This window comes from Petaurus breviceps, unplaced genomic scaffold, assembly GCF_028583685.1.
Source record: "Petaurus breviceps papuanus isolate PSGF00001 unplaced genomic scaffold, PetGlider_PUasm1.0 287, whole genome shotgun sequence".
NCBI classification, from domain to species: domain Eukaryota; kingdom Metazoa; phylum Chordata; class Mammalia; order Diprotodontia; family Petauridae; genus Petaurus; species Petaurus breviceps.
In genome coordinates, this window is record NW_027186029.1 from 192,876 (window position 1) to 212,594 (window position 19,719).

Consider the following 19,719-nt stretch of genomic DNA (forward strand, 5'->3'; position numbering starts at 1 on the left):
CAGCACCAGCAGCAGCAGCACCAGCAGCAGCAGCACCAGCACCAGCAGCAGCAGCACCAGCAGCACCAGCACCAGCACCAGCAGCAGCAGCAGCAGGAGTTCTGCTTGGTTTGACTCCAGACAGCACCCCACCTTCTCCAGACAGTAATTGACTCTGTTTCTGATTCTTCCTGCACCTGGGGGGCTGGAGCCAGCATTAACCCAACCCCCCACCCCCACCCCTGCCCCAAGCCTTTCTTCCAGGGAGCTCAGATTGGTGCCTGAGGCTCTCCCTTTGCCATCACCCACTCTGCTCAGCTTCTGCTGCATCAGACACCCTGCCCCTATCCTTAGCACCTCTGCAGGAGCCTCCCTTCTCAGCTGCCTTCTGCGTCTCATCTTCCCCCATTCAGTTGTAAGCTCCTTGAGGGCAGGACTGTCTTTCTTTTTCTTCTTTGTATCCCCAGCACTTAGCACCCTGGTTAGCACATACTGATACTTCATAAATGTTTGTTGGGTTGAGTTGAATTGAGTTGAAAGATGTGAGACTCAGGGGTCAGAAGAGAGGTCAGGACAAGAAAGGCAGATGTGAGAGTCATTAGCCTAAAGATGGTCATTCAGTCCGTGGGAACTGAGGAGATCTCTCAGAGGGCCCAGGACACAGCCTGAAGGACACCCTTGGTTAGAAGGCCTGGTCTGGAAGAAGAGTGCCCAGAGAGGGAGGAGGAGAGTTGGGGGAGCCTGGGGAACACCCAAGGACAGAGGGCATGGCCTGGAGGAAGGGGCAGCCAAAGAGGGAGGAGGAGAGCCAGGAGATGGGGCAGGGAGGGGCAGTGTACCTGAAAACTCAGAGGGAGGAAAGTGTCCAGGAGGAGAGTGCCCAACGATGTCCAAGGGGCAAAGAAGCCAAGGAGAATGAGGATGGGGGAAAGCCACTGGATTTGGGCAGCTAAGATCATCAGTGGCATCGGAGAGAGCCGTTTGGGTGGAATGATTAAGTTGGAAGCTGAATTGGAAGGGGTTAAGAAGAGAGTGAGAGGAGAGACAGTGGAGGCACAAGTGTAGACAAATGCTCAAAGAATTTAGCTACAAAGGAAGAGGCATATGACTTGGAATAGTGAGGGTGGAAGGGTCAAGGGAGGGCCTTTGTGGGTATGATTCTAGGCAGCAGAGAGGAAGAGATTGAAGACAAGTGACAGAGAGAAGAAGACAGAGGGGTGATCTGATGGAGGAGACTAGGAAAGGGGATCCTGAACAGGTCATGGGAGACAGGAGTAAGGGAGACGAGCAGAGAAGAAAACACGGGGTGATAGGAGGGGAGGAAGGGGGGAGAAGGGGGTGGGGTTAGTGCTCTCACCTTGCATAGAAGAGGTCCCTGGGGGAGAGGGAATGCAATCTGCAATCTGAAAGTACCATTTGGAGAATATGTGTGGCCAAGGGGGGTCCCTCCTGACTCCTGACCCTGAACACCCTTTTCTCCCTTGATGGAATCCCCATGGAGTTGTGGATGGATGGAACTGGCCTACTGGGTGGGCCACCCACTGCTGGGCCGGGCTCCTCCATTGCTGCTGGTTCTGGGGAAGAGGAGGATGCCAGGTCTTGCCTAGCAGTTCCTTGGTGCCCCTGGGGGCCGAGTTGCCGCCGGTTTAAGCTGCTCAGGTGCCACCCTCCAACCTGTGCAAACTTCTCAATGCACACAAGGTGGCTGCCTATGCATGGCCATCTCCCTTTTGTGACTAGGCCACCTCCTGGCTCTGGGGGCTCCTGCTGCTGCCTCCAGTTACTGGTAGGTCCTTCATCTCCCAACCCATGTGGCCGTCTGGGGGTTTTGCCCTTGAAATCCTTGACTGGGAAAAAAAATAAGCACAAAAGAAATAGGGGCTACAAAGAGATTTCCAAAAAGGGGGAAAGAGCTTCTTTGTAAAAACAATGTTTATAGCAGCTCTTCTTGTGGTGGCCAAGAATTGGAAGTTGAGGGGCGGCCAGGTAGCACAGCGAGTAAGAGCACCGGCTCCAGTGTTGAGAAGACCTGGAGATCGAATCCCGGGCTCGGACACTTAGCACCCACCCAGAAACACCTGGCCGTGTAACCTTGAGCAAGTTACTTAACCCCAATTGCTTTATAAATAAAAAAAATTAAAAAAAAGAATTGGAAGTTGAAGGGTTGCCCATCTATTGGGGAATGGCTGAACAAGCTGTGATATATCTTTGATCCAGCAATATCACTTTTAGATCTCTGTCCCAAAGAGATCATCAAAAAGGAAAAAAGGACTCACATGTACAAAAATATTCATAGCAGCTCTCTTTGTGGTGGCAAAGAATTGGAAACTGAGGGGATGCCCATCAATGGGGCATGGCTGAACAAGCCATGGTACAGGTATATTATATGTGGAGTGTTATTCTGCTATAAGAAATGGTGAGGATATATTTAGAAAAACTTGGAAAGACTTACATGAATTGATGCAAAGTGAAGGGAGTGGAACCAGGAAAACCTTGTATATAGTAAGAGTGACATTGTAACAATGATTAACCATGAATGACTTAGATACATATGAATGACTTGCTTTTTGGAGGGGAGAAGTTAGGGTAATTGGGGTTAAGTGACTTGCCCAAGGTCACATGGCTAGTAAGTGTTAGGTGTCTGAGGCCGGATTTGAACTCAGGTCCTCCTGACTCTGGGCTGGTGCTCTATTCACTGCACCACCTAGCCACCCCTGACCCCATCCCAAAAGATTTGTGGAGAAACATGCTGTTCACCTCCAGAGAAAGAACCAATGTTGTCTGAACACAGTCTCAAGCAGGCTACTTTTCCTTCCTTCCTTCCTTCCTTCCTTCCTTCCTTCCTTCCTTCCTTCCTTCCTTCCTTCCTTCCTTCCTTCCTTCCTTCCTTCCTTCCTTCCTTCCTTCCTTCCTTCTCTTCCTTCTGATGAGGGATGGCTCCCTCTAGGTTCAGCAGGAATTCTGATCTTATCTAAGTCCTGGATTACCTGCAATAGCATCTGGAAAGAATTGAAGGTCTCAGGCTTAATTGGAGTGAGAGTTGTAGAAGTTTATTGTTACATGCTTCCATGAGAAGCGGGCAAGAGTCCTTTAGGGGACCTGCAAGTGAGAGGGGCACAGGCTTTTACTTTTAAAGGGTAGGGCTGCCATTGTCAGGGCTGACCAGATGGAGGGAAGGGACCTCAGTGCATAGATAAAGGTTAGAACTGACTGAGAGGAACTTGTGACTTTAGTGCATGGATTGCTTAGATGAGATTTGGGCCAGGTGGAGGAGACATGAGGCAAGGACAAAGGCGTATTTGGCCCAGACCTGAGGAGACATGAAGAGATTAAGTAAGAGCAAAGGAGTCACCAGGTGTTGCCTAGGCAGCGTGCGGATAGGGGGAAGGGGCAGAGTTTGAGGCTGGGAAAAGGATTTTACAGATTACAATTTTACAATACAAATTGCAGTTACAATTGTACAAACTGGTTTTACAAATTGATTTAGACCCCAGGTACCCCATCACTTCCTTCCATCTCTTCCTTCCTTCTCTTCCTTCCTTCCTTCTCTTTCTTCCTTTCTTGTCTTCTTGAACAAAATGACTAATATAGAAATGTTTTACATGATTGCACATGTATAAACTATATCAGATTGCTTATCATCTCAGAGAGAGTGGAGGACAAGAGTGGGAAGGACAGAATTTGGAACTCAAAACCTAAAAAAAAGTTTTAAATTGTTTTCATATCTAATTGGGGGGAAAAATATTATTTTTTTAAGCAGTTGGGGGTTAAGTAACTTGCTCAAGGCTACATGGGCAGTTATTTTTGTGTGGGTGGCTGAGTATCTGAGGCCGGAACCCATCCTGAGTCTCCCAACACTGGGGCCAGTGCTCTCACTCACTGCGCCACCTGGCCGCCCCAATAAAATACTATTTTTTAAAAAAGGAATAGTGGGCCGCTTCTCCCCTACAGCTTGGAACAGTCATGGCTCCCCCCTCTGGAAGGAAGGCAAAGGGTCAGATGGGAGGGAAAGCCAGACCTTGGGGCTCACAGTTAGCTGCACGTCCACTTGCTGCTTCTGAGGCATCAGCTGATGCCCAATAGCCAATCAGGGAACTCTTCGTCATTGTAAAGCCTGTGTCTCAGCCATGAAGGTTTGGGAGCTGTCCTCAGCCCAGCTTTCTCCCCTGTTCTTTGGATGCTAGAGCCAGATGGGGATTATCTGCTCACACTCCAAGGACCAGGGCCTCATTGGCCAGCCTGGCCATATCATAGCCAGACTAGAGTCTGAGGGGTGGAATCCAGCTGTGGAGGGGATTCTCACCATGATTAGTTAGATCTGGAGTCAGCCAGCTTCTGCTGGAGGCCTCCCAACCCATTGTCTGCCCCTTCCCTGGTGGGACAGCTCGGATTAGAGGGGAGGCTTTTCCTGAGTAAAGCCTAAATTGGCCAGATTTCCAGCCCACCTTTTCTGCTTCTGCCCTCTGGGACCAGACAGAGTGTCTGATCTGGGCCTCACATATATATATATATACTTATTTTCAGTCATGTTTGATTCTTTGTTTCCTTGGCAGTGATACTGGAGTGGTTTGCCACTTCCTTCTCTACCTCATTTAACAGATGAGGAAACTGAGGTCAATAGGGTAAAGTGACTTGCCCAGAGTCGCACAGCTATTGAGTGTCTGGTCACATTTGAACTCAGTAAAATGAGTCTTCCTGTGTACTATGGCACCACCTAGTGGCCTGTCTCTCACATAACAGACTCTAAAGTATTACCGTGTTTCCCGGATAAGACCTATCCCGAAAATAAGCCCTTCCCTGAAAATAAGCCCTATTGAGATTGCTACTGTAGTGAAGGTGATCCCCTGCGCTACACGCTACATTACGGTATCCTCTGTATGCACCGTTCCCCCCCCCCCCCATGAAACGCACGCCAGGATCCGAGCTGCATCCAATCAGAGCTGCAGCAGTGAGCGTCATCCTGTTCTTCCCCAGTGATTTGCTTGCTGGTGCCATTGAGAGCAGTGCCGTGGAGGAGAGCTGAGGCAGGACAACATAAAAACCCGGTATGTAAGCGGGAGTGAGGGGGCATGATGGAGGAAAAAAGAAGAACTCTGGGGGCATGATGGAGTGAAAAGAAGGACTGATGGTCATAATTTTATTATTCTGTCTGTTTTGACCCCCAGACATGAGTACAAAAAGGAAGAGCTACGCTATACTGTTGAGTATAAGAAAGCAATTGTAGAGGAGTCACATGGCAAGAATCTTGCAGTTTTCTGTAAAGAAAAACTTTTGGATCTTCGAATGGTCAGAAAATGGAGAGCAGATTATAATAACCTCAATCAACAGGTGGATGAGGGAAAAGGGAAAAAGCGCAGGTCTGGATCAGGTCGGCAGCCCTTATATCCTGACTTGGAGATCCTCATTGGTGAATGGATTGCTGACAGGAGAGCAAAGGCCTTGGTTGTGCGCAGGGCTGATATTCAAGCATTTGCCCTTTCAATGGCACCAGAGTTTGAAATGGTCTCAGAAGGATTCAAAGCATCACAACACTGGTTGGACGGTTTCCTTCAACGGTATGAACTGTCCCTAAGAAGATCAACAACACTGTTTAAGCTGGAAGATGCTGAAGTTATTAAACGTGCACTTGCATTCAAGTCCTTTATTGATAGGATCGACATTTCCAAGTACCAAACCTGCAATATGATTGCTATGGATGAAACTGCAGTGTTTATGGGACAAGGATCTCAAACAACAATTCATCACAGGGGTGCAACGTCAATCTACATTCCCACCACTGGCTATGAAAGTGCACGGGTCACCTGTGTTTTGGCAATTCGTTTGGATGGAAAGAAAGCCACACCTCTAATCATCAGTAAGGGCAAGAAAGATAAGATTGAACGTGTATCTGGCATTTACGTTCTTGAAACTGAAAAAGCCTGGTGTACACAAGCCGTTATAAGAAAGTGGGTTGATTTAATGCTGCCACTTGTTATGCGAGGTAACCAAAGAGGTCTGATAGTCTGGGATTCAGCCAGCACTCACCGCGCTAAAGAAATGAAGAACTTCCTTGCAGAGAGAAGAATAGATCAAGTAATGATTTCTGCAGGAATGACTGCCTATCTCCAGACCCTTGATATTGCAATAAAGAAGCCATTCAAGGACCATTTGCGCATGGAAGTCAATGACTACATTGAAAATAGAATGGAAGGAAATCAGCGTGGAAACTTTGTGAAGCCCTGTCTGCAAGAAGTCGTGACTTGGGTGAAGAAGTCATGGGATAAAATTACTGACAGCTGTGTCGCCAAGGCACTACGAGCAGGTTACCTGGACAAGACATATTCATTTAAAGAGAGCTATATTGCTGGACATGACAGATTGGGTCCACTTCTTCTGAAGGAAATGGAGGCACAAGACATCCAGGACGGAATTCAGGGTATGGTCACTTATGACGATGTTGTTGAAGAAGATGACATGATCATTATTGAATAAAGGTACATTTTTTTGTTCACATTTACCTGTTTATTAAAATTGCTGTCAATGTTCATTAAAATAAGCCCTCCCCTGAAAATAAGCCCTCTGGTGTTTTTCTGTCCAAAAAATTAATAAGACAGTGTCTTATTATCGGGGAAACACGGTAACACTTAATACTTAAAGACAGTTCCTGCTGTCCCATGGGCCCAATTCTGTCGATCCTGTCCCAGACTCAAAGCCATTTACTGTCCTGGCTGCCCTTCACTGGGTACCCTCCAGTTTATTAGTGCCCTTCCTAAACTGTGGTGCCCAAAACTGACCAGAGGTCCAAAAGAGGGCCGAGGACAGAGCATCCCCCTTCTCATTTCTGGAATCTGTACCTTTCTTGCTACAAGGACCCAGGGGTATTTTTTGGCTTCCATATTGACCTGCTAGCTCCTGTTGAGCTTGTGGTCCACTCATACCCCCACATCCTTTTTGAGAAAGCTGCTGCTATCCTTGTCTACCTCAACTTGGACTTGTAAAGGTGATCTTTTGTGCAAGAATTTGCATTTATCCCTTTTGATTTCACTTTATTAGACTGAACCCAAGGCTCGAGCCCAGGGGTGGGGAACCCGTGGCCCCAAGGTGACATGTGACCCTCTAGGTCCTCAGGTGCAGCTCTTTGACTGAGTCCACGTTTACAAATCCTTTGATTAAGGGGGTCTGTTCTGTGAAGTTTGGACTAAGTCCAAGGTCCGCACTTGAGGACCTCCAGGGTCACGTGTAGCATGGATGCCTCAGGTTCCCCACCCCTTCACCTGTCGGGAGCCCTGTGGATCCTGACGCTGCTATCTAATCTTCCATCAGTTCTCTCTAATCCCAGTTTTGGGACATCTGCAAATGAGAGGAGTGTGCTCTGTATGCCTTTAGCCCAGTCACTGAGAACAGGCCCCGTGAAGGCACTGAACCCTTAGCAGACGCTGTGAGTTGCTCAGGCCTGACCCCTGCTGATTGCCTGCGGGGCTCTTCTCTCTGAGAATAGGGGGAGCATGCTGGACAGGGAGTTCGCTAAAGCCTGCCTGAGCTCTAACCACCCCCTTCTTCCTTTCCCTCCTCTCTAATTTGGTGATCCTGGCCAAAAGGCAGTGGTGTTGGTCTGGTTCCAGCTGGGGGGTTGGCCTTCATTCTTGCAGGGGACCAAAATGACACCGCTATGTTAGAGTCCAGTTTCAGTGTGTCCAACTGCAACTGATCAGGGCAGTGCGAGCACAGATAGTCCATGCAAATGTTTGGGGTCGATTCTCCAAATTTGTGCATCCCGTGTTTCCTTTGAGCTGTTTCTACTTGGAGCAAGGAATGGTCATTGTATCCAATATTTAAGAAGATGGAAGTCATTCTTAGTTAAGCATTGTTACAATGTCACTGTTACGATATACAATCTTCTCCTGGTTGCACTCTCTCCACTTCCATGATCCAGCCATCAACGACAGAACAGGCTGGCTTCGGGCAATCACTGCCTCCCTTTCTAGAGGTTTGGCAACCATCCCTTTATTCTTTGGTCCTAACACCCAGCGAGCTCACCCTTTGGATACCTATCGAGTAACAAAGTCAGAAATGACTAGGGTGTGACTGGGATGTTCTCATGATCGCTGCTCCCCAGACGAAGGTTTCAGGACACTTGTGGACATCCCATGTGACATGAGGTGCCCCAGGGGCTCACATCCTGCCAGTCAGAAACCACCAGTCCCTACAAACAGGGTCTCCCTTCTGGTCTTGACAAGCGAGTGGGCTATGCGATGTGCCCACCAGGTGGCGCTGTACTCAAGCTAGCCACCCAGTGGTCTCCTCAAGGTCTGCATTCAGGCGTCCAAGGTTCTCTCCAATACGCGTGTGGCAGCCCGCTCCCCAGGGGGTGGGTAAGAAAGAAAGAACCCCTCGCTCCTTGCTCTCCATCCTGAATTCGAGCCTTAGAGGTGAGGAAAAAAAAATATTGTCCAAGAATACAAAACCCAGAGAAATCTCAGATTCTGCTCCTCCCTTGCCTCTGGGCTGCCCTCAAAGTCAGATCAAGCCAAGAAGCACTGATTAAGTGCCTACTGTGTGCCAAGCACTGGAGAGACAGAGGAAGGCCAAACTAGGCCCTGCCTTTAAGTAGATGACTCTTTAATGGGGGAGACCGCTATGTCCATGTAGGGAGACTCTGGACAAAGGGAAGGGGGATCTCAAAGGGGAAGGCATTAGCAGTAGGTGTGGGACTGAGGAGGGCCTCTTGCAGAAGGTGGGCTTGGAGCTAAGACCTGAAAGAAGCCAGGAAAGTCCGGAAGTGGAGGTGAAGAGGAAGGGCATTCCAGGCATGGGGAACAGCCAAGGCAAAGACACGGAGTCTGGAGATGAAGAGTCATACTCAGAGAGCAGTAAGATTGAATGAATGAAGCACTTATTAAGGGGCTACTGTGTGTCTAGCACAATGTCAAGTGCCAAGGTAGAAAACAGAACAGTCCTGCTTTCAGGACCTTCCATTTCAACAGAGGAGACAACTCAGAAGGCAGGTCTTGGTGACAGAGGACAAGTCCCATGGTCCTGAGGATACAAGCTCGGAAAGCTCTCCCACAGCTTGCACATACATGCTCCTTTTGACCACTTGGGGGGGAGATGTCTCTAAATTCACATTTGTGGCTGAAAGCATTGAAAGGGCCACTTACAATCAATCCCTCAACTTTCTCTACCCCCTCTCTCTTCTTAACCCCTTACAATCAGGTTTCTGACCATTCTTCCACCCAAACTGCTCTCTCCAAAATTATAAGTGGTCTCTTCGCTGCCAAATCCAATGGCCTTTCTCCCTCCTCATTCTCCTTGACCTTTCTCCTCCTGGTTACTCTTTTCTCTCTAGGCTTTGGAGGGAACCTCCACAAATTGAACATGGAGAAGTGAGAGAGGGTGAGGAGGGGAGGAAAACGTTCCATTGGATTAGGCAGCAGATCGCTGCTCGTCTGGAGAAACAAATGTTAAGAATATCAAGGGAATCAATGAAAAAATGGGAAGGAAAGAGACCTAGCAGCACTAGCTACAAAGTCATAATAATAAAAGCAATTTGATAAGGACTAGAGAGACTGAGATACGCACAGAAGCAAATGAGCAAAATAACCTAGCGATAAAACCCAACGTCTCACATATTGGAGCAAGAGGTCACTATTTGACAAAAACTGGGGGAAAACTAGAAAATAGTATGGCAGAAACTGGCATAGACCAGCACCTTACACCATACACCAAGATAAGGTCAAAATGGGTACATGATTTAGACATAAAGGGTGATACTATAAGAAAATTAGGAGAGCAAGGAATAGTTTATCTGTCAGATCTATGGAGAGAAAAAGAATTTATGACCAAACAAGAGATAGAGAACATAATGAAATGTAAAATGGATAATTCTGATTACATTAAATTTAAAAGGTTTTGCACAAACAAGGTCAATGCAACCAAGATTAGAAGGGAAGCAGAAAGCTGGGAAACAATATTTAGTCTCTGATAAAGGCCTCATTTCTGAAATACATAGAGAATTGAGTCAAATTTACAAGAATGCAAGTCTTTCTCCATGTGGTTAATGGTCAAAGAATATGAACAGGCAGTTTTCAGAGGAAGAAATTAAAGCTATAGTCATATGAAAAAATGTTCTAAATCCCTATTGATTAGAGAAATGCAAATTAAAACAACTCTGAGGTACCACTTCACGCTTATTAGATTGACTAACATGACGAAACAGGAAAATGATAAATGTTGGAGAAGATGTGGGAAAATTAGAACTCTAATGCATTGTTGGTGGAACTGTGAACTGATTCAACCATTCTGGAGAACAATTTGGAACTAGGTCCAAAGGGCTATAAAACTGTGTATACCCTTTGATTCACAAATACTGCTTCTAGGTCTGTATCCCAAAAAGATCATAAAAATGGGAAAAGGACCCACATGTGCAAAAATATTTATAGCAGCTCTTTTTGTGCTGGCCAAGAACTAGAAATTGAGGGGATGCCCATCCATCGGAGAATGGCTGAACAAGTTGTGGTATATGAATGTCATGGAATTCTATTGTGCTATAAGAAATGGTGAGCAGGAGGGCTTCAGAAAAACCTGGAAAGACTTAAATGAACTGATGCTGAGTGAGGGGAGCAGAACCAGGAGAGCACTGAACACAATTACAGACCAACTTTGGCAGACTTCATTCTTTTCAGCAATTCAATGATCTAAAACAATCCCAAGACTAAAAATGAAGGATGTGGTCCACACCCAGGGAAGAGCTGCAGAGTCTGAATGCAGATCAGAGCCAACTATTTGCTCTCTTCCTGGTTTACTTTTTCTTTCTTGGGGTTTTTCCCTTTGGTTCTGACTCTTTACAACTTGACTAATGTGGAAATATGTTTAATATGATTGTACATGTACAGCCTATGTCCAATTACGTGATGTCTTGGGGAGGAGGGGAATTAGAACTCAAAATCTTATAAAAGTGAATGTGGAAAACGAAAAATAAATAAATCTGTTCATACAAAAAAAAGAACACAAGAGAGAATTCAATATAAAACAATAAATTTCCATATGAAGAAAACTTATATGATAAATACTACACATTGTTTTCAAAGCTACCCAGCTTGGCTTTGCTTCCTTGCAGGTTTTCTTCTGTTCTCTGCTGTGTACTTTTTGTCTCTCCCCTGCCCCAGACTACAATTAACCTCAGATAGATAGACACACACACTTATACGTAGACATCTAAAAACACACCCATACACACTCATAGTCATATGGCAGGTTGTACTATGCTTTTCTTTCATAGGGCCAAACCTTGCCCTGATTTGTAAATCAGCCAGCTGCTCATTTCCTAGACCACAGCAATATTCCAACCCAATCACATCCTATTTGACAGATTGTCTAGGAAAGGTTTCCCCCCCAATTCTCCTCATTCCTTCTGTTCTTGGCTACACTGGTTTTGTTTATACAAGAAAATGTTCGTTTAAAACAATCAGAATTGCCCATTTCCCTTCAGCACTGCTTTTGTCTTATCGGAGAAGTTCTGCTAGGGCTGAATCTCCTTCCTTTACAGTTTTCCCTAGCTTCTTTAAAGTCTTGACCATTTGCTCTTCTAAATCAATTTTGTTATGTTTTTTCATTCAGATAGGGTTTGTTTTTTTTTTAACAATTTCATTAGGTTGGCATTGAATAATAGACCAATTGGGTAAATCCTTATTACATTGGCTTTACGTAGCCATAAACAGTGAATGCCGCCCTGGGCCGCCTCTCAGGGCTTGTCTTCCAAAGGCCCTCAGAGCTGGGGGAAGAGGCGGGGAGCGCCGAGGGCAGGATGGGCCCCTCCGTCCGAGAAGCCAGGAATGCTTCTGGAGCCCAAGAGAACCGAACCAAATAGTCAAGGCCCGGCTCCACGGATCTACGAGCTCTGGGGAGACATGCCCAACAGCAGAAATACTACAGGGCCTAGGGCCAAGGAAAACCCTGTCAGCTTCCCAAGGACTCCGCCCCCTCGACCAGGCCCCACCCCCCACCCCTACAGCCCCAGTTTAGGCCGCTGTCCCCTCCGGGCCTGTCCTTTCCCGGTCCTTCCCAACCTGCCATGCCCCGTGGAAGCCGCAGCACCGCAGCGCCCGCCCCATCGGGCAGGTGAGCCCCAGGGGTTGGGGTTGGGGGCGGCCTGGGGACTGCGGGGGTGGGCTCGGGGTTGGGAGGTCCGGGCTGCCCAGTCAGGTCACGGTCAAGGTCATCGCTGCCGGGGGAGGCGGGGACAAAGGGAGAAGGTTCCTCCCCATGATCTTCCCTCCCTCCACAGCCGCCTGAATGCCCCCACGGCCCCAGCCCCTGCCCCGAGCAGCGGGCAGCCAGGCCTCTTGTCCCAGATGGCATCCACGGCGGCGGGGGTGGCCGTGGGCTCTGCTGTGGGCCACGTGGTGGGTAGTGCCCTGACTGGGGTCCTGAGCGGGGACAGCAGCCCCCAGCCGCAGCCTGCCCCCCGACCGGAGCAGGTGAGTCTGAGGGAGCCTGGGCTGAGGCCCCGGCCATCCCATCCCCATCCCGATGGGGCCCAGGGAGGACGGGGCACTGGCCCAAGGCACTAACCCAGTGCCCCTGCTGCATCCTTCTCGGCTCGGTTAGGGGCCAGTCCCAAGGTGGAGGGGGCCCAAGCGGCCCGGTAATGACCCCCAGGGTGCCCCCTGTTTCTGCAGAAGTGTCTGAAGGTGCTGCCCACGCCAACCACTGCTGCCACCTGCTCTGGGCATACGGGATCTCATCTGAGCGTCACCCAAACCGTGGGAGATAAGGGCTATTGTGAGGCCCATTTTACAGTTGAGGAAACTGAGGCTTAGAGAGACATAAACCCACCCCCCCACCCCAAACACACACATACACACAGATACTCACACAGACTGACTCACTCACACACACTCTCATTCACACACATATACACACTCACATACACACACTCACACACTCTCACAGACTCACTCTCACAGTCACACACACTCACACACTCTCACAGTCACACACACTCTTACACTCACGCACACTCTCATTCACACACATATACACACTCACATACACACACACACTCTCACACACACTCTCACAGACTCACACTCTCACAGTCACACATACACACACACTCACTCACACACACATTCACTCGCTCACACACTCTCACAGTCACACACACACTCTCACAGTCACACACACTCTCACTCACACTCACGCACACTCTTACTCACACACTCTCACACCAGCTGGAAAGTATTTGGCCTCCGAAGTCCACTCTGCCTCTGAAACCCTTTTGCAGATAGAAAAACCGAGGGAGGCCAGAGAGCGGCCACTAGGGGGCAGCGCAGGACAGGGCCAGGATTGCACCCCGGCTCTTCAGCCCAACAAAGCGGTCTGAGAGAGCCCCAGGTGCTGGAGGAATCAGGGCCCCCCTCCCCCAAGGATCGGAATTTGCCCGAGACCCTCTAGTTGGAGCCACAGAGCGCCGGCCTTGGAGCTCTCCAGACTCCTATGCTTGGGTTCGAATCCCGTGGCTTACTAGCTGTGTGACTCTGGGCAAGTTGGCCTCAGTTTCCTCATCTGTCAGAAGACAGAAACGGGATCACAAAGAGTCAAACACGACTGGCCTCACAAAAGCAAAGTCGCTTCAGACCCCCTGTGGGGAGGAGCTTCTGTCTGGCCAGAAGAGAAACTGGAGTAGTGAGGGCACAAGTGGGGGGAAGCGGGTGACGCCCTGAGCCCTGATGAAATGCCTACTGTGTGCTGTACTCGGGGCAGACAAGGCAGAAGGACCTAAGGGTGAGGCAAGGAGGGTAAGGTGAGGCAAGGAGGGTAGACGGCCTGGGCAAAGTCTGGGAGGTAGAAGATGGAGGGGCCAGTGCAGTGCCCTGGAGGTCTGGGGGAGGGGTGCTGTCCATTGTGGGGGCTGCTGCTGGTGGGGGGGGCAGCTCCCTTCCCTGGGGTGGAGCTCCTTTCCCTCTCTGAGCCTCTCTCCCTGGGGCTCCCCAGGCCCCCCAGGCAGCACTGTCAGCCCCTTCAAGGCCCTGCTACTATGAAATCAAGCAATTCTTGGACTGTTCTACCAGCCATAATGACCTGACTCTGTGTGAGGGTTTCAGTGAGGCCCTGAAGCAATGTCAGCGCAGTTATGGTGAGAAGGGAGATAGGGCTGGGGGGGGCGGGAGGGGGCAGTGCCTGAAGCTGGGCTGGGCCTGGGCCTGGGGCTGAGGCTGGGGCTGGGCTGGGCCTGGGTCTGGGCTAGGCAGGACAGTTAGGGTGGCAGCCAGACCCTCAGCAGAGGGCTGAAGATGGGTGAGATCAGCATGGCCCCAAAGCCCCCCCATCCCTTGCCCTCACCTGGGGGCTCCTCTCCTTGCAGGCCTAACCACACTTCTGTGAAGCCACACTATGCAGCCTGCTGTAGGGGTCCCCTCTGCCAACACCTCCACTACCCAGAGTAGGCGATCAGCTGATAGGAGCCAGTCCCCTTTGGAGATGTTCTCAGGAAGGACACTTGAGGAAAGGCCTCCATCCAATTAAACAGGGTCTCTTCTCCTTCATCTGTGTCTGACTCTGTCTGGCCCATCCAGGCTGTCCTCGCTGTGCTCACCATGCCACTCAGGATCCCAGGGCCCACTCCGGACACCAGGGGCGGGGACTGTGGCCACCTGCCTCGTGCACTCAGGCTGCTGTCCTTGGAAAGCATGAGGTGCTGCTCACTGGGCTTTGGGGAGACGGCCATGGTTGGCCCAGCCTGCCTGAGCAGGGCCTTCCCTGGCCTTCCTTACCCACCATCACCCCCAGCCATCCCCACCATTCCCAGACACTGTCTCTACCCTCTGGGTGGCCGTGGGTGTGGGGCTGAGCTCTCATCAGGATCCTCAGGTCTACCCCTGGGCAGGGTGGGCACTCAGGCCCCAGGCATAGGCACTACCCTAAAGTCCTGTCCACTCCTGTGCCCCACCACATAACGAGAGCAGAAGGGAGAGCAGCTTCAGAAAGCTGGGCCTTGGGCTGTCCCATGTGGGCCTGGGGCTCAGGTCCCTCTTTGGGCATGTGGCAAAATGAGCCAAGAGAAGTTTGGAACAATTGGTCGGGGTTGGCCCCCTGCCCTACAGGCTCTGCCTTCTGTCTCTGCCCAGGCTGCCTGCCCACCTAGGGCCTGGCAAGAAGGTGGAGGCTGGGAGGCTGATGGGCTCAGGGTGGACTGGAGGGCCTGATGGGGACCACCTGCCCTCTGCCTGATCACCTGACCTCTCCTGAGTCAGCAGCACCCCGCCCCCCATCCCACCAAACTGGGCCTTTCCTTTCAGTCCCATCCAATTCAGCCAATGCTTATAAAGCACCTGCCCCCTGCAGTGTGACATGTCTGGCACTACCACCAACCTGCTGGGGCTAAGGCAAGGTGGTCAGGGATGGAAACAGGGATAAGTGGAAGGTTCAGGCTGTAAGGGGCAGGAGGAGCTGGGGTGGAGGGAGGGAGGGAAGGAAGGAGGGAGGGAGGGAAGGAGGAGGGGGGGGGGGAGGGAGGGGGGGGGGAGGGAGGGAAGGAGGGAGGGAGGGAGGGAGGAGGGAAGGAAGGGGGGAGGAAGAGAAGGAGGGAGGGAAGGAAGGGAGGGAGGGAGGGAGGGAGGGGGGGGGGAAGGAAGGAGGGAGGGAGGCAGGGAGGGGTGCATACATGGGACTGTGCTGTGAGCCTTGCTCTGGGAAGCCAGAGCCCTGGGGCCCAGAGCCGCCCTGTCCCCACCTTGTTAGGACAGTCTCACTGTGTGGAATCTCACTGGGTTTCCAAGGTCCCCCCTTGCTCTGAGGGCCTACCTCATAAAGGGCATAGTAGGATGCCCCCCTCAGTGGGTGGTCTCATCATTCCCTTCTCCTCTAGCCCCAACCTTCTCCCAGGTCCCTCCCACTGCAGCCAGCGGCTAGGTGGGTCCAGGCCTGGCACCCAAGGGAAGAGGGGGTGAAGAGCAGGAATTGTAGCCAGCCATCTGGGTCAGCCTCTGGTAGGAGGTGGTGAGCTTTGTGCCCCTGGAGCAAAGGGCTTTGGGGGCACCCATCCCCCTGGCATTGAGATGGAAGGAAACTTGGAGAGGGCAGGGAATGGCCCAAGGTCACCCAGACCTAGGTAAAGCAGCTGTGCTCTGAGGCCAGGTCAGGCCCTCTGCCTCAGAAGCCTCTGTGGGCCTTTTGTGAGGAACTCCCCAGTGAATGGGCAGCAGGTGGCAGGCTGAGACCATGGCTAAGTCCGACCTAGGAGCAGAAATCAGGTGGGCACTGGGGAGCTGAGAGGGCAGGTGGTGTCAGGGCTCTGGCAAGGGTCATCCTGAGCCCACATTGGACCTGAGGCTAGGGCAAGACTTAGGGTGAGCTGGTCAGTGCCATCAAGCCTCCACTCAGGTCCAGGGTGGAGCCCAGGGGGGCCAGGGTGTGTCTGAGCCCTCCTGGCAGGGGAACCAGGGTCCATCTGAGCCCTCCTGGGGCCTGGGGACCACACGGAGCTTGGAGGCTCAGTTTCCCCAGAGCCGGGCACCAGTGGCTGAGGCTAGCCTGGGTCAGGACTCTCAGTCTGGGGGTGCTGAGTCAGCCTACGGCAGGGGGAGAGATCAGCCTCCTTTCAATCCAACCCAACATTTGGAAGCCACAGGGATTCAGAAGGCCCTCGGGGTTCATGTGGGACACCCCCAAATATGGAGCAGAGAGGACTTGGTCCCATCAGCACAGCTGGTGAAGTAACAAAGTTGGGGTTCATGCCAGGCTCTCCCTGCCCCTCAACCAGCTTGGGTATTTCTTGGCCTGGGCTGCCTCCTTCTGAGGCACACTGGGTGGCCACCCCTTTGCTTAAGGCCTCCTGGGCCCTCCCCCATCCCATCTGAGACATCAGTCCTTCCATAAATGGCCCAAGCCTCCGGCCCAGGCTGGGGGAGTCTGGTCCAGGGCCTTCTCTCTGGCTGGCACCTACTGCTGCCTGGGTCCTGGGAAGAGGGCCCTGGCTGGTCCCTGAATATCCCTGCCTTCCCAGATGCCAGGAACTCAGTTCAGGTAGAAAGTGGCTGAGCCCAGGGCTCAACAGGGGCCAAAATCCACCTGCCTCTCAGGGATGGACTATGCCCCCTCCCTGTGCCATTTTGGGCATCATTGGGCATGGTGGCAGTTCCCCCAAGGCCTCAGCAATCCCTCACCACTGTTACCAGGACCCAGAAGGCCCGGGCAGGGGGGATGGCTTGGGGCACAGCTTTCAGCAGGACCCACTCCTGTTAGCCAGTGGAGACCGAATCCCCAAAAGAAAGTTCACAGGGCTGGGTCCCGACCCTAGAAGCTCCTTCAGTTTCTAGGGAGGGACAAGAATGTCTCAGGGAGTCCAGGCTCACCCATGGCCAGACCACAGCTTCCTCTATTCTGAGGGTTCCCAGACTACTGGCCCTGTTGTCTGAGCATGAATCCCATTTCCCAGAGGAGAATTCTGTTCAGGAAAGGGCTGGGCTAGGGTAACTGCTGGGGACATGCTAGAATTCTGGGACAACCCAAGGCAGGCGGAAACCCAGAGGGGCTTCTAAAGGCCCCAGCATTTGCTCCTGGAAGCCATCATGACCCTCAGACGTGGTGTGCAGCCTGGGTCCTGGTACCCATGATGACCCTCAGACGTGGTGCCCAGCCTGGGTCCTGGTGCCCACAATGACCCTCAAACATGGTGCCCAGCCTGGGTCCTGGTGCCTACGATGACCCTCAGACGTGGTGCCCAGCCCAGGTCCTGGTGCCCACAATGACCCTCAGACATAGTGCCCAGCCTGGGTCCTGGTGCCCACAATGACCCTCAGACATGGTGCCCAGTCCGGATCCTGGTGCCCACAATGACCCTCAGATGTGGTGCCAGGCTCAGATCCTTGATCCTTCCATTAAGGCCCAGAGAGTTCAAAGGAATGAAAGGAAGCTTCAGGACCCAGGAGACAGAAAGTGCTGAGGCCAGGCCTCCCTTCCTCACTTCTGGGTCCTGGTGGATCTGCAGTGAGGGCCCCAGCCAGTCTGGCAGATGGGTCCAGCTCATTTATTGCCTGAATCAGCAGCTTGGGGCAGACACAGAACCAAGGAGACCCTGCCCTGCTCCTCGTCCTCGAGTCTTAGGGCCCCTGCCTGGTCCAGCGCTTCCCCGAGCCTTGCTCAGTCAGTAGCCAGCAGGCACGCCCCCCTTGCGGGAGTCTGAGGCAGCTGCCCAACCGTCCAGGGTCCTGGCAATCCCCTGGACCACAGCAATGAAGTCCTTGGCGGTCTGGGTGTTATGATTCCGGGCCCTGAGCTCGGGTCCCACAGCCTGGAAGAGAGAAAACCAGCTTGAGCTTGGCAGGCTGATGGCCAAGGCAGGCACATCAGGGCACCCCATGTGCAGCTCCCACACCTGTCTGTCTCTGTGTCTCTGTCTCCTTCCCTCCTCCTCTCTCCAGTTTAAAGCCCCTTCTTCCATGGGGATAATGGTACCCAAGGGCCTGCTGGGGCCTGGCTGGACTTGGGAGGCGCCTCCCACCTCCCCCACACACCTTTTCCAACTGGTCTTCTAGGGTTGTGGTGTTGGGAAGCAGCTGGTTGTGAACACGCGGTTCTTCCACAGCCTTCTTCATGTCATAACCAAACCAGAGGTGGCTGATGATGGCCTGGGGCGGGAGGGACAAGGGCAGCTGGAGGGGGGCCCTTCCCGAGTGAAGCCCTCTCAGGGGCACACTTGGACTGTGGCGTGCAGGCAGGCGGTGAGCGGCCCTCCATCCCCCAGCCCCGTGGGCCCTATGAGGCAAGGAGCATCTGGGGCCGCGTGGAGAGGCCCAGTTTCTGCCTAGGGAGGGGCCGCCATTCTGACTCCTCTTAGGAAGGACAGGAGGCCCCTGGGAGTGAGCCCAGTTTGGCCCCAGGGGCACCAGCAGGAGCCGTGATCAGGCTTCCCAGCCTTTGCCAGTTGCAGAAGGGAGAGGGGATGAGTTCCATTAGAGGTTTCCAAACATGGACTCCCACTCTGGGGACATGCTTTCTCATTGTTGCCTTTCCTCTTGGGAATTGGAGGCAGAGCCCTTAAGGAAGGTGAAGGTCATGGGATGGGCTCTGGCCCTGGTCCCACCCAGGCCTACTTCAGACAAACCGCTGAGGCCTGCTCCTGTCCCCATCAAATCTCTTTGGAGACTACTTCCGCCCTCCAGCAAGGCAGGATCATCCCCAAATAAGTCAAGTCTACCCTCTGGGCTCTCTCCAAGGTGCTGATCGCCAGGGCCCTCCCTGGAGAGCTCAGCCACCACACAGACCCTGAGCTATTCACTGCCACCATTCCCATTAGGCCAAAACATTCTTGGCCCATCCAACTTGATGCCTGCCTCCCGCTCCCCTCTGCCTTCGCCTGAAGATCAGAGCAAGAGGCTTTGCCAAATGCATCATCCCCCCTGCCTCCTGCCTCGCAGGCCTGGCAGAAGAGGAAGCCCAGGGCATGGGAAGGGGCCGCTTGAGATGGCCATGAGCAGGAGGTGTGGGGAGGGCCCAGAGGCTACAGGGCTTCCTGTGGTTCAAGCACTATTGGCTCCCTTGGGTACCAAGCCCTGCTGATCCTCACCCTCACTCTCTCCAGTATCCCGCCCCATATTCTCTGTCTTATGCACAGCTCTGACTACATTCCTCCTCGGCTCAAAGCCTTTCGATGGCACCTTATTGCTGAGAGGGCCTGGCATTCAAGGCCCCATCTCGCATCGCAGTGTTTCAGTGTTCATGCCACTCAGCCTTCACAGGGCACCTGGACTACCCCTGGGC

At 52.2% G+C, this 19,719-nt stretch overlaps 2 protein-coding genes and 1 pseudogene across 6 annotated transcripts in view; 1 reads left to right on the forward strand and 2 right to left on the reverse strand.

Moving 5' to 3' along the window:
* LOC138167675 (zinc finger protein 850-like) overlaps positions 1-19,719 on the reverse strand; it is a 762,790-nt pseudogene that overhangs the window by 105,072 nt on the left and 637,999 nt on the right.
* CHCHD10 (coiled-coil-helix-coiled-coil-helix domain containing 10) lies at positions 11,948-14,504 on the forward strand. The gene is made up of 4 exons (XM_069096688.1): positions 11,948-12,075; positions 12,242-12,434; positions 13,954-14,095; positions 14,324-14,504. Exons 1-4 carry the CDS (start codon positions 12,029-12,031, stop codon positions 14,341-14,343), a joined length of 402 nt encoding a protein of 133 aa, XP_068952789.1. The 5' UTR covers positions 11,948-12,028; the 3' UTR covers positions 14,344-14,504.
* LOC138167736 (glutathione hydrolase 1 proenzyme-like) overlaps positions 17,863-19,719 on the reverse strand; it is a 43,620-nt gene continuing 41,763 nt past the window's right edge. For all 5 annotated transcript variants that reach the window (XM_069096701.1, XM_069096700.1, XM_069096699.1 and 2 more), the window contains exons 14-15: positions 18,474-18,587; positions 17,863-18,250 (exon numbers count right to left, since the gene is read on the reverse strand). In XM_069096701.1, coding sequence (XP_068952802.1) covers positions 18,104-18,250; positions 18,474-18,587 — 261 coding nt within the window. In that variant the 3' untranslated portion in view covers positions 17,863-18,103. The remainder of the gene's footprint in view (positions 18,251-18,473; positions 18,588-19,719) is intronic.

What these genes read in the sequence shown, in the direction of transcription:
- CHCHD10 (XM_069096688.1), top strand. Translation starts at nt 12,029, where the DNA reads ATGCCCCGTGGAAGCCGCAGCACCGCAGCGCCCGCCCCATCGGGCAG. An exon ending in CTGCCCCCCGACCGGAGCAG is followed by an intron (nt 12,435 to 13,953) that starts GTGAGTCTGAGG and finishes GGGGCTCCCCAG; the next exon opens with GCCCCCCAGGCAGCACTGTC. An exon ending in GCAATGTCAGCGCAGTTATG is followed by an intron (nt 14,096 to 14,323) that starts GTGAGAAGGGAG and finishes CTCTCCTTGCAG; the next exon opens with GCCTAACCACACTTCTGTGA.